The 14,623-nt window shown below is 35.7% G+C and overlaps 1 protein-coding gene across 8 annotated transcripts in view; it reads right to left on the minus strand.

The window, feature by feature from the left end:
• The window catches only part of LOC131028839 (DNA repair protein REV1), a 189,645-nt gene that overhangs the window by 140,886 nt on the left and 34,136 nt on the right, over positions 1-14,623 (minus strand). For all 8 annotated transcript variants that reach the window (XM_059221380.1, XM_059221381.1, XM_057959199.2 and 5 more), the window contains one exon: positions 7,134-7,660. In XM_059221380.1, the coding sequence (XP_059077363.1) occupies positions 7,134-7,660 (527 nt within the window). The remainder of the gene's footprint in view (positions 1-7,133; positions 7,661-14,623) is intronic.

Genomic DNA, 14,623 nt, shown 5'->3' on the forward strand with positions numbered 1-14,623 from the left:
GCTTCTAGAAGGTTCAAACATTTAATAATTATTGCAAGTTATTAAATTTGCTTTTAAATTTTAAATAATCATTTAATAATTTTTTAAAAGCAATCAAAATGGGGCTTATTTATTAAAATATTGCAATTTAAATGCAAAATAAAGCCTCCAGGGGAAAGTCGCTATAGGTTGGGATTAAAAAATCCCTTCAAAAATCGCTGAAGTGTCAAAATTTGCCCCATAGGGGAAATTCGACCCATGCTTGGACAAAAATCCATGCTCAATTTCATCAAAATGCACATAAAAACCACCCCAGGGGAAAATCGATGAGTTTGGACAAAAATCCAGACAAAAATGCACTCATTTGCAAAAATCACCCCCCAGGGGAAATTCAATGGGTGTCTAGACAAAAATCCACACTCAAAACTCACTTAACTTGAAAAAATACCTCCCTGGTGCAAATTCGACCTCAGTCTGGACAAAAATCCGGACTCAAAACTCTTCATAATGTTCCCAGTGGAAAATTGATCCCTGTCTGGATAAAAATCCGGACAAAAATCCTTACAAAAATGCTCAGGGGAAAATCGACCTCTGTCTGGATAAAAATCCGGACAAAAATCCTAACTTAGTTGTCACAAAAATCCTGGTGGAAAATCGACCCAGGCATGGAATTATCCTTGCACTCCAGTCCGCACTCTAGTCCGCACTCCCAGGGGAAATTCGATGGCTGTCTGGATAAATCCTGACACTTAGCCAAATTTTAGCATCTCCGAGGGAAAATCGCTCCAGGTGTGGATAAACAATGGGGGAAATTAGTGGCCAGTATGGATTCCAAGGGAAACCCATGTGTAGTATGGATTTTGAGTGGGGGAATGGGTTGGGTAGTCTGGAATGTGAGGGGAAAATCACCTCTAGCATGGATTTTGACCCTTTAACCCTTGGAATAAGGATTTCCCTTAGGATTTTATCATTTTAACCACTCAAAATCACTCAGCAACTTTAAATTTGACTGGACTTGGACTAATTTTCCAAAAAAATATGAGCGAAACGCTAGGAAAATATTGGAATAAAGTGCGAAACCAACTTAAATATTACCTTAGGAGCGAGAAAACAACTCCAAAAGGTCTGTGAATACCTTGGCACTTTAAAAAGACTTGATGCGTGTGTTTAAAAACATGTTAACGTTCAAATGCTCAAACACTTAGCAAAACTTAAGACCATTAAAATATCATCTTTTGCAACTTGATCCTAACACTTCAAAAACCCTAGACGGCACTAGGCATGATCAAAACTCCGAGACTCGGGCACGGGAAACGCAAAATTGCCCACTAAGCAGCCAAAACCCTAACCTAACGACACAGGAAGCTGGCAAAGAGGGGGTCCCCGTTAGCAATGGGGCGATGTGTGAAAAGGTCACAACACAACGGAACGCCAACCAATCTCTCATATGCCTCCTCATCAACCTATATAGCATCTTTAAAATAAACATCCCAAAATGCAACAACAATTTATCGATACTCAAGACTCTGTTGATCCTATAGGTACAAAGCATTATGCACAACCAACTTCTTTGGTCTTCTTGGTGAAAGAAGGATCTGACTTCATAAAACTTGTAGTATAGAGGGGGGCCAAGTGCAGTTCCAAAAGGAGCTCGTGGAAGAACATACTGTGATAAAGCTGGTTGACAAATAAAAGATTTGGGTCTTCTTGTTTCCTAATTGGATCTTGCCACAATGGAACTATACCATCATAAAGTAAGTAGTGATCAGGGTCCAAACTTATGATATATTTTTGTAGGGCTATCCACCTCCAGAAAAAAGTGAAGGTAACCTTGTTTCTCTTGAGCAATTGAATGAAGCTACATGTAGACCAATTTCTCTTTTGAGTAGCGGAACTAGCAACCTGTGAAAGAAAACAACTGCCATGTATCCTCATTTGCAGCATCCTTGCTATAACACATCCACCATCCAATTAGGCCAACTTGAGCTAATGTAGTTTTTTTTTGTCTCACCTCTACTTTGCTAAAAGTGAGGGATAATGCACTCTTTATCAATATATATTTTCCATACAACATTCATGAGCCCTTCTTTCACCTCTTCATCATGAGATGGCTGCACTCTCAAGGTCTAGCTGCATACCATTTGGGATTTACAACACAAAGATTTGTATGAATGTAATGTACCCAACCACAAGGTACCCGAATTTCACCTTCGGCAAGCTTTCACTCTCAGCGTACTAGATTACACTCTCGGCGTGCTACTCCTTCGGTAGGTTTCACTCTCGGCCAAACTACACCTTCAGTAGGATTACACTCTCAGCGTACTACACCTTCAGCGGGATAAGTATTTCTTGAGCCTTGTGTAATTTGCCAACGATCGAAAGTTACTAATCAAATTATGCAACAGAGTTACACGCAATATACTCTTTAGATATATATATTTATGTTAGTTTAGTGCACAGAAAAACTCTAGGGACATGTATTTCATCTAGAACTTGATTACAAATGTATCTTCAAATGAAGGCATTACAGATTCGAACCACCAGCAGAATAGGGTGAGAAGGTACTCCCACCGAAATTGCAAATACAAAATAGGGAGGATCTTGCACCTCCGAAACTGCAACAGAACGGAACTCCAACTAGAATTCGCAAACACAAAGAAAACATCAAATTCACCATGCCTACAACTATGCCAAACTCAGCCTTATAAAGAGCTCTGATAAGTTTCCCGAAGGGTTACAAGCAGGCCAACAATAGTTTATTATTTTATTAGTTCGGGCCCCTTTATTTAATAATTAAATTAATTAATTAAATAAGTCCTTATGATATTATTTAAAATTTAGGACCACTTAATTAATTAACTTAATTAAGTCACTTTATTAACATTGGGGACATTACAATCCTCTCGGCCCAAAGATTGCTTGCCCTCAAGCAATCCGTAGTTATCTACCATCTGACAAGCTCCGGGATCCCAAACCATGCGCAGATGCTGGTAGTCGTATCCGCTGAAAGCTTGATGCCACACCATGACTGCGAGCACCACCTGCAAGTCCCCAATCAGCTTGCGCTGCTCCACTCTGATATAAACATTGCCCTGCTCGAAGTTGAGGAATAACTCATCAAAATCCAACTTGCTTTCTTCATATAGATGCCACTCACAAGGAGAGATGACAATCATGCACGCCTCATGCCCAACCAAAGGGTAAACTTTGTATTCAACCAACTGTAGAGATTGCTCCTGTAAGGGATCATTGCTAGAGTTCACATTTCCATGAAGTTGATCAGCCACTGTTGGCTTGACAAAATTCATACAAACATCTTCATCCTTGCAGTTGTCATGAAAGTTAAGTGTTCTCCACTTGAAGGGACAATTGTTCTCTCTGGCTTGTCCATATCCTCCTGTCATTGGGGTGAACACGTGAGCTTGTCTTCATCTTTCTTTGATTATGATTGAGTTCCTAATTTAGGATCCAACTCCTCTTTTCTTTTCCTTACATAGTACCTATCAAAGGATTCGGTAGCCTTGATCTCCTTAGGTTCACTTGAGTATTCATCAAAGATTCTAATAACCTCCTCATGCACAGGTATACTTTTTCCTATTAGAACTAGATATTCTTGAAATGTCAGAAGATTCTTCCTCTTTTGATATTTGTTATACCACTTGGTGATTTTATTGGCAGCAATTTCATCATCCCTTTCTTCCATTTCTGTAGTCATCCCAAGCATTCCACAGGCTGGCAGGATTTTGGCTCTGATACCACTGTAATGTACCCAACAGCACGGTACCCGAATTTCACCTTCAGCAGGTTTTCACTCTACACTATCGGCATACTAGATTACACTCTCGGCGTATTACACCTTCAGTGGGATAAGTATTTCTTGAGCCTTGTGTAATTTGCCAACCATCGAAAGTTACTACTCAAATTATGCAACAGAGTTACACGCAATATACTCTTCGGAAATATATATTTATATTAGTTTAGTGCACAGAAAAACTCTAGGGACATGTATTTCATCTAGAACTCGATTACAAATGTATCTTCAAATGAAGGCATTACAGATTCAAACCACCAACAAAATAGGGTGAAGAGGTACTCCCACCAAAACTGCAAATACAGAATAGGGAGGATCTTGCACCTCTGAAACTGCAACAGAACAGAACTCCAACTGGAATTCGCAAACACAAAGAAAACATCAAATTCACCATGCCTACAACTATGTCAAACTCGGCCTTATAAAGAGCTCTGAGAAGTTTCCCGAAGGGTTACAAGCAGGCCGACAATAGTTTATTATTTTAATAATTTGGGCCCCTTTATTTAATAATTAAATTAATTATTTAAATAAGTCCTTATGATATTATTTAAAATTTAGGACCACTTAATTAATTAACTTAATTAAGTCACTTTATTAAAATTGGGGACATTACAATCAAGCGGGTGTTCACAATGTTCTTACCACCATGTCACAGTGAACTTAATATGTTCCTCCTTAAATCCTAAAATAGGATCCCTACTATGAACGATTTGCTTCTACCCAAGCATGCTATCAAATGTCTTATAAATACCTCCAAACCTACGAGAGTTTGTGTCAACATATCTTATGACTTGCACAACAAGTAAGATGGAGGAGCAAACATATCTACAAGTGTGAACAAGTTACAAAAATTAAAATTTCAAAAAAATTAAGACTCAAATGGCAAGGAGTGAATAATATTATAAATTATACAAAGAATGAAATAATTTACAAGTTATAAACATTAATAATTAACTATTTAAAAATTTTAATAGAATCAACAATTTCTTACCTCATTATGGACCACCAATCATCATCAACAATTTTTTGTTTCACACTTTTCCCTTCAACCATGTTTGTCCTTAGCCATGTACCCCACTTGGAAACAAATCAGCAGTCTGATTCAGATTCGCAGCTCGGGATATTACAAAATATAGAACAGATTTCATATACATGTGCTGGACAAAAAAAAAAGGTTTCGAAAAAATGATTTAAAAAAAACCAGAGCTCATGTAAAATGAAGTTGTTGAGAAATTCGTATAAGTCTGATGCGTTTTTTTTTTTTTAAGTGGAGATACATTTTTGTCTGGTTGAGCAGCTTCCGTTTTATTTTTGCCGCTGATTCTGTGTCTTGATATGTGGAAGCAAAGTTGTGGTCGAAGCTTGTGCTGGGAAGTTGACTCAATTAAATTTGAAACGTATTTGAGGGGAGTTTTTGAATTTTTGTGGAAGCAGCCGTAAATTGTTTGGTGGGAACATGTATCGGATTCATTAATTCTGAGCTTGGTGATACTGTCTTTGGAGAACTGTTGTATATCTTCTGCATGTTGAAAAAACATTTTGAAGATATAATGTAATTGGTCCTGTGCGTGGTGCCCATGTGCTCTTTATATACGTAGAGCTTCATTTTGTAGTGCAGCTCAGTATAGTGTGCTGTGAAATATTTTTATATATCGTGTTCTCCTTAACAGCAAGTGGCATGAGAGTATATGTATTATGTAATTTTGTTGAAGAGCTACAGTTGTTTGTTTCTGAGAGAGAATAAGTGGTGAAGTGAACTCTTTGGGATGTATACGAACTGAGAGAACATATCCCTCATCAGCATCATTTCTGAGATGTTCAAAAGTATATGTGGCTGTGTGTTTTGAAAAGAGGGATTCATCTGGAGTTGGTGCTCCTGATTTGCTGTGTGTGAAGTTGGTGCTTCTGAGTCATTCGGTTAGTTCTTTGAAAGGGTCGGTGCCCTTTGTGAGTTGAGGCTCATTTCTGTATTGTCGGATTGGTGCCCACTTTTAAAAGTTATAAGAGATTATTTTGCCGTGGTTTTTTTACTCGAAAGGGTTTTCCACAAGAAACTTTGGTGTCTAGCTTGCACTAATCTATCTTTCTTGCTGTATGTTTGTTTTTGAAGTTTCAAGTTTTTTTAATTTCTGCAATACTGATTCACCCCCTCCCCCTCTCAGTATTGCTTATGTGTTTTTAAAAAGGGTTTTCCACGAGAAATCTTGTGTACTTGTGTTATTGATCTTTCTGTTTTTCTTTTGATGTCAATCTGAAAAATTGTTTAAAAATTTGAAATACTGATTCAACCCCCCCCCTCCTCCCTCCCCACCTCTCAGTATTTCCTGTGTGCTTCTCACTCTTGCTTTCTTTTTAAGTATGTTCTCATCTTCTTACTACTACTCTTTCTCTCTCTTCTTCACAAATTGGAAAGTGTCAAAATGAGTTTTTTTTTTCAGCTGTTTTTAGGGCTATTTTAGATTTAGGGTTGGTGTACAAGGATGGGGGGGTCCTTGTGAGCCCACCCATCCCTTTTTTTTTTTTCTTTTCCAATTTTGTGTTTCTTTTTTTTTTAAATCAAGGAACGTCCCTTGCCCATCCCAACATGGCTAACTGTCCCCTGCCATTACCCTTCTATATTTTGGACATCCCCAAAACGTTTTGTAATTTTTTTAAAATCATGAAAGAAGTTGCAATGCACACATCCCTAAGGACAAAAGCTTTAAATATTACATTACATATGGTGTTATAAAAATTTATGGTTCTTTTGCAACTTTTATTTATAATATGTATGTTATATGTTATTTGAACTTAGTTCCTATTTTTATACTAAAATATGTATCTATTTAAGATTTGTATATGCTTTATGTACAAACATACTCAAAACGTACCCTACCCAAAGAAAAATTGTCATTATCAGCAAACCCAAATCTGAACCTGAACAAGTAACTTAGTTGTCAAGTGATAATTATTTGTTGAAAACTTGAACGACTAAATGACACAATACTTTTTAGTGAATAAGCATACAATAAAAGGAAAGCTTCGCTTGAGGCATTAGTAAAACTAATTAGCAAAAATGCTGAAACATAATTTCATGAATCAAAACATCATAACACTACGATAACTGTAGAGCAAAAGTCTGTAACTAACTTCTATTTGTTAATTGACTAACTAGTGAGCAAAGTTTTTGCCTGGATTCCTAGGATCGTTAACTTGTAAACAAGTGATTTTCAGAGCAATGGTAATGAAATATAAAGGCAAATCACATTTTTTGCTAAGCAAATAGAAATTTTCAAGGGCAAAATAGAAATAATAGAGTGGAAAATATAAAACAAAATATAATTTGAAATACAGATCATCGCACCTTGAAATAATTTTCAACAAAATTAGCATCCTCTAGGGTTGAATGTGATCTGTATTTGGTTATCGAGAGTCGTGATTCTGTTGCTTCCATTGAGTTACTAATATCCTCATTGTTTTCTGACCTGAAAATGTCATATTCTGATATTTCATTTTCACCGCATGCATCTCCATGATTAGAAATATCATATTCTTTCAAGTTCAACAAACAAGGAATCTGGAATTCATGGTTTAATATTTGGACATTTTCTTCATTAAGATTTGCTCCCTTGGCAAGTATATTTTGTGCACTAGTCGATACTGTATGGCTTTCTTGTAATATTTCTTCCTGTGATTTGCTGTAACAATCATTTTTCCTTTCAGATGTTTCTCCATTCAAAGATGACTCCGGACCACTGCATGTGGAAACCACCTTGAATTCAGTCCCTATGTTGCTTTCGGTAAGAGAATTGGATTTGACAGAAAAAAATGTAGAAAGCCTTTGCTGTTGTGGACATTCATTAGCAAGGCATTCAAGCTGGTAGGGTCCCACTGGAAAAACAAAGCATGGAGTTTAGACAACCATAAAAGCTTGTGTAACTCTATCTAAATCAACTTGCTACTGAATGCAACATACACATTTAAAATGAAGCTGTTATTTTTTCAAATATATTATTATCAAAGAGAAACTGATACTGTTTATGGCCAAAGATTACAACTCAAAAAGCACACTAAGTTAAATTCCATTTCAATAAGTTTCTTGCAGAATCAGAAACGAGTGAAACATAGTTTTGGAGTGTATATTTAACTTCAATTATCATATTTGTTCAGAATGCAGAATTGCCAGAATAAAACCCAATTTTAAATGAGATGGAAATTACAATCTGCAAATCCACTGTAGTGAGAAAAATACAATTTCAGAAAAATATCACCAGAAAAATACACACAGGACCTCTGTCAAGGCCCTTTACTTAGAAAGACATTATTTTAGGTCCCCAATCACTTCTCCATATTAAAAATTCTTAAATACCAACAAAATTTAAGGTACAATTTTTCTTAGTCAATGCTAATGGGTTATTTATCTGCCTTCTGTATTTATAAACATTAAATGTTTAAACCACAGAAACAAATATCTTTCTCAGGAATTTCTTGACATACCAAAAGATAATAGACATTTTCGATCCCTTGGGATATTATTGGGCAAAAATAGGGAAGACATCAAGAACCCAAAAAATGCAGTAAAATTTAAAACAAAAGAGAAATAATTGAGGCTTTTTACATTTAAAGTCAATCCTAATTGCATAGTTAGTGAGAGAGTGAAAGTAAGCAAGAGTGTACCCATGAATTTTCAAATATATTTTTTTCATTAATTTTGCGATCACTGATTACATATAATTGTATCATAAATCTCTTTAACAATGTTAAAAAACAACTCTGCCAGAATAATAATTAACCCTTCATGCAATAAAGCACAGCTAAGGTAAACAAGGCCTATTAACCATACCATTCTCCATTATTAAAGTAATATTGTAATATTTAGTTTATAATGGCCATTTAAGTCGTTTAATTAATTTTTAGTAACTTTCTATTTTGTAAGTCAATTAGTTAGTATTTAGTATCTTTCTATTTTGTCTTTAGTTCTCGATCGTTTCCGTTATAGAAAGATCTTCTGTAATTGCTTATATAAGAAGTACTTCTATCCTTTGTTTAACACAACAATCAATTATCATTTCATGGTATCAGAGAATAGGTTCTTTTTTTCGCAAATTTTTTAATTAAAAAAGTCGTGGTCTTTTTCACCTAGAAATCTCAAGGAATTTCTAAAAGTTTTTTTATCGATTTTTTTAAAACAAAAATCATGAATTTTTTGGCAGAATTTTTTATAGAATAAAATTTGTGGTTTTTTCTACTGGAGATCAAGGGTTTTTACCAGCAAAGTTTTTGAACAATTTTTTGATAAAAATCATGGTTTTTTGGTTCATGTTTTCTGATCAAGGGTTTCTAGACACGCCAGATTTCAGCTGAGTTTTTGACAATTTTTTCAAAAAAATTGTGGGTTATCTTCTACGGCAAGGGTGATTTTTCCATAGAATCGTGGTGCTGTTAAGCATCAACTTTTTGACAATTTTTGGACAAAATTGTGGCTTTCTGTCTTCAACAAATTTTTTGACGATCTTGCTGTTCGTTTTACTCACCTAGGGTTTCTAGGGCGAACTCAAATTTTGCACGATTTTTTACATACAAAATTGCGGGTGGTGTTGTTTTCTCCAACGCAATGGAGAGTTTTTTGACCTGGTTTTTTGATGATTTTTGGCAAAATTGTGGTTTTTCAGAAGAGGGTTTAGAACATTTTTTTGGAAAATTCTGGGTATTCAAATTTTTTGCACGATTTTTTAAAACAAATTGTGGGTTTCAGTTTTTTGCCATTTTTATCAATATTAATCGAAGGTATTTGAGAAGCTGAATTTTATCTCGTTTTCCATGTCTCTGGATAGTGGGAGGGATGGCTTTGTTACCCAACATCATGCTGGAAGGCAACCAGAGATTCAACAGCAATATGAAAACCATTGCGGTTGGCATCGAAGATCATGGGTTGTATTGGCTGGTTGTAATGGGTTGTATTGGCTGGTTGTAACATTTTGGGACAAATGTTGTAATTAGTAGAATGACCATTAAGGGAGGGTATTAAAGTTATATTGTAATATTTAGCTTATAATGGCCAAGTCGTTTTTAGTTTTTAGTAACTTTCTATTTTGTAAGTCACCTAGTTAGTATTTAGTATCTTTCTATTTGATCTTTATTTAGTTCTTGATCGTTTCTGTTACAGAAAGATCTTATGTAATTGCTTATATAAGGAGTATTCCCCTCCTTTGTTTAACACAATAATCAATTATCATTTCATCCATAACTATCAGTCCAACAAACTTAACTAGACACGAAATGATAACTACAATTCACAACAATAGTCTCCCTAACCTCTTCAAATACCACTTAATTTTACAGTCAGTGGCAACGATCATGCCTGGCATTTCAAGACAGCAATTTCCTATCATAACAACATTTCATATTAATCATTTTAACCAGCAATATTTCCTATTATATCGAAACAGTATCGAGATTTATATTAATTGAACACAGTACAAATAATGATGCTACAGAACACCATAATGATCAACAATGACACAGATCACATTAATGACAGAATGCAATAAATAAGTAATCATAAGAAGATTACTAGTTACAGAAGGACAATTATGTCAAAAGACAATAATGATGAAAACAATCTCACCTGGTAAACCATTATTAACAGATGATATGTAATAATGAAGATGCCCAGACAATTACCTCAATAATACAACAATGTTTACAAATGAAATAAAATAACAATGAGAGAACTGAAAGAGAAAAATTTCGATACAATAACAAGAATAGATTGATCATAAAATTATTGTGTGTCAACTATTTACATGCCCTTATGATCCTCATGAAATGGAAAAGCTGATGAGAGTTGTTAAATGATGCATATTGTAAACATCATTAGCAGGTGGCATTCCTTGTTAGGTAATATTATTAGATCAAGCTTAATGTGTTGTCTGGAAGCACATTGTAGAAGCCGAAGATTGTGGTGCAAAGTGATCATCGCTTCATTTGGAAAGGTATGAAACTCACAAACATCTAGGTGAGTCAACCATTTTGTATTTAAAGAGCTGCAGAAAACATTGATGTGATCTGTGACGTCAAAGGTTCCGCAAAAGCAAAGTGTAATCTCCCCTACTAAGTTTAGGTCTGTTTTAACCATACTTAGTCCATCTCAACATACTTATGACTTAAACTAAATTGATTAGGAGACAAAACTATCTTAACATGAATCCAATCAGTGATGACATAATCTTCTTTCTGATATTGAATCGATAATTCAATCTGATTTATAATCTCAGATTTACTTGTTCATTCAAATTACTATTTCATATATATAATATATATGTGTGTGTGTGTGTGTGTGTGTGTGTGTGTGTGTGTGTGTGTGTGTGTATTTTCAGATAGTATTATACTATATATTTTACTGCAGAGTGATTCTTATAAAATATTATAGTAATTATAATCATTATATTATTTTCTATAATTTTATTATTATTAAGTTCTGCACAAGAACATTATCGTGCTTCATATATTAAGCATTCATATTAAATACATCCCAATGCAAACTACAAAGAACAAAGATGTTCCTGCCTGTAACTTAATAACTGTTCTGATCTAATCTGATCGATGGTGATTTCACCACTGATTGAGTAAGGATTGCTGATACTGTCTACTGTTGTTTCTGGGAGAAGTGTGTGTTATTGTTTTTCCTCTATAGTCCTCCCCTCCCATTGAATGGTTGGTCTGCTGCATATACATCCCCTTCATCGGCTGGAAGGATATGTCTCTTCCACGGGTCACCTCCTTTATAAAAGTGACGATCTATTTCACGTGACTCTTGCCCTCAACTAATGATTTGTTAATGTGATCACCTTTTAACAAGGGTTATTAGTAAGCATGATTCTCCGTAATTCTAATCACTATCATGCTGAATAGGATCGCTGATTTTCACCAACTGTTCCGGTGCCTCTTAACTTCACATAGAATTTGGAAATCCATCTGGTTCATTCATCTCACAATCTGCTAACTAGGAAAGAGACCCAAATGTGTAGGAATCAATCAAGATAGGAAAACAGCAAAGTCTTACTAGTAAGGCCATTTTCGAGTTATGGTTTTGATTTTATATTTAAAGTTTGCCAAAGCAGATAAATAAACCCAATAGCAACAAAAATCAATTATATCATGGAGTCTAATAAAACCGTGAATGCATAGAACTATATGCAGAGGTATATGACAATGTTGATAAATGTTTGAGGACATGACTCAAAGAAATTCAGTGATGCCAAATGTGAGCAAATTTTATGTTACAAAGTCAGAAGCTGCAAATTATTGAGGTTATTCGCAAATCTACAAAAGAACTCCAGGAAACCTCAAAATCAATTCCCGGACTCTTGTTTTTCACAGGATATTTGCCATTTTTTAAAAATCAATGGTCCCTATTGTGTGGATAGCCATAGGAGGAAACTAAACATGGAGCTGCAAAAAGTATACCACTTTGCCTGATCTCCAAATTGCACTTCTTCAAAACTTTGAATAACAGTAGAGTTCAATGTCAAACGTGAGTCAAGGCATTGTCAATGATCTCCAAATTGCCCTTCTTCAAAACTTTGTAGAACTCAATGTGTTGGATACAAAAATCACCCCTAGCAGTAACTTCATACACATTTCATTCCAGCCTAAAGTCATTCATTTTATGGACTCCTTAAACTGAGCAGAAAACTACTTAGCGTTCTGTAACAATCAGATAATGACTCTAACTTCTAGGATTCAGCAGAAATACCTCACTCCACCAATAAACTTGCCTTAAGTAAGACAATTTATTTCCCTAAAGCTCACAGAAAATGTATTTTAAAGAGAATTCTGCCATCCTTTGAAGTTCAAACAATCATTATCATTTTTATATTAAATTTCCATGCTTGTGCATATTACTAAATTGTATGCCTATATGCAGATCCAACCTAACAGAGTTATCTACTAAATGAATCACAATGCACAGCTGCGCACCTTGATTCTACAGTTACTTTTCATTGGTTGAATTTGCCTCACATGTGTCCCCCAACTGATTCTCAAGACCTATCAGCCAACTGACTACTTTAATAATAGGTTCCTCGTACTTCTCCATCAAAGAACCTTGCATCTAAGTTTCATAATCAGGCAAATCCACCATCAAATAAATGATGAAAAACAGGCCATTAAAAAGCATGACAAACAAGTGTTGAATGTCACATCAGCTCTTTAAGATAGAAAATGAAGCACTAAAGGGATTGGTAAAACAACATAATAGAGTAAAATTTAACACTATCTATATTAAGGAGAAAAAGACAGGATATTTTAGCACCAATCTATCCTAGATAGAATTTCATCTACAACCATGTAGTCACATAAAATAAATCAGTGTATAGTGTGACAAATGCTTGGAAAGCTTCCACAAACTGGAAATAGACTCTAATTCTAAACAAGGAATAGGAATCTAAGTATGCTGACAAAATGCAAAAATGGTGCAACTCAAATTTTTGAAGCTAAATTCTCTACAAAAAATTGCTAGCAGCACTGTTTAAAAACTCGGTGAGTAACTTGCTGAGCTGCAGTTACTCATGAGTGTGTTGAGACCGGAGAACCACTCAGCACTAAATTTAGGTCTGTATTCACCAATTAACTTGCCTGAAAATTCATCCATTCCAGCCAGTCTGAGAAGTCTTTCTAGCTTGCAGACAAACAGTCCACAGCAAAAAACAGTCAAAACCATCATTTTTGCAACTTTTTTCCTCTAAGCATTTAAGCCTTCAATTCTTTGACAACATTGTATCAATTTATTGATGGTTAATTTAAAGCAATAAATTTTGAAAAATAGCATGCACCATGAAGATCCCTATGCCCTCGAATGACTTGATTCAGGTTTGATGAGTGGGGCCCTACCCAGCAACCCCACCTTGTATTGCGACAAGGAAAGTACCAGGGTTGCTGCCCCTGAACTTGGGACCTGTCATCCCTAGAACACCAATCCGGTTTTGAAAAACAAAAAATAAAAATTATTTTAGGCAGCACCAGATGACAAAGCAGCTGTTTTCAATTATTTGTCTTGATTAACAAAAACGGCATTTGTTTCATTCTTTTTAAAGACTATTGCAGTATTTTTAAGTTTCGAAAAAATTTCAAAAACTACATTCTGTGAAGAATCTACAATCATGCTGCAAGTGTCGACCTCTCCGGCTTCTAGGGTTTCTGAAGTTTATCGCAGTCACAGGGTAGTTCAGCATTGGAGACGGGTGGCTCAATGCATGTACACAACACTTCAAATGAACCTGGACGTCCAGCAGCCAGGTCTCTTTCGAGTTTCAAACCAAGGAGGGAATCAGCACGGGGACGGTAACAATGGCGCCTACTCTTTCAGTGGAGAGTTGTCAGGCAAATATAGCTGGGGAAGGATAGAACGGCATGGGGCATGGATGAAACAGGAGAAAGAGGAGCAGAGGGGGGCTCAGGGCTTTGGAGTTGGAGGGAATGGGGCATCTAAAAATGCTGTTGTGGGCCCTTTTAGGGATGATCCTGCAACTGGAAGACCAACAATGTGCCTTGGAGCCAAGATTGCTGATGAAATAACTGAAAACGAGCAATACTTTGCTGAGATGGATTTGATTGGGCGCTTCCAAGGGTTTTGGCCAAGCCTTAGAGAGTTATGTAAATGGATATCAGAATTTTGGAGTCCCATTCTGGAAGGAGATGTGCAGATATACCCTGGAGCCCGTGGATTTTTTGTGGTGTTTGATAACGCTCAATACAGAAATAGAATCCTTTGTGAATATCTGTGGAGCTGGAAGGAAAAGCATACGCTCTTGTTGAAACCATGGTACCAACATTCAACCCCACCCCTGAATC

The sequence above is a fragment of the Cryptomeria japonica genome, chromosome 5, assembly GCF_030272615.1.
Source record: "Cryptomeria japonica chromosome 5, Sugi_1.0, whole genome shotgun sequence".
Lineage (NCBI taxonomy): Eukaryota > Viridiplantae > Streptophyta > Pinopsida > Cupressales > Cupressaceae > Cryptomeria > Cryptomeria japonica.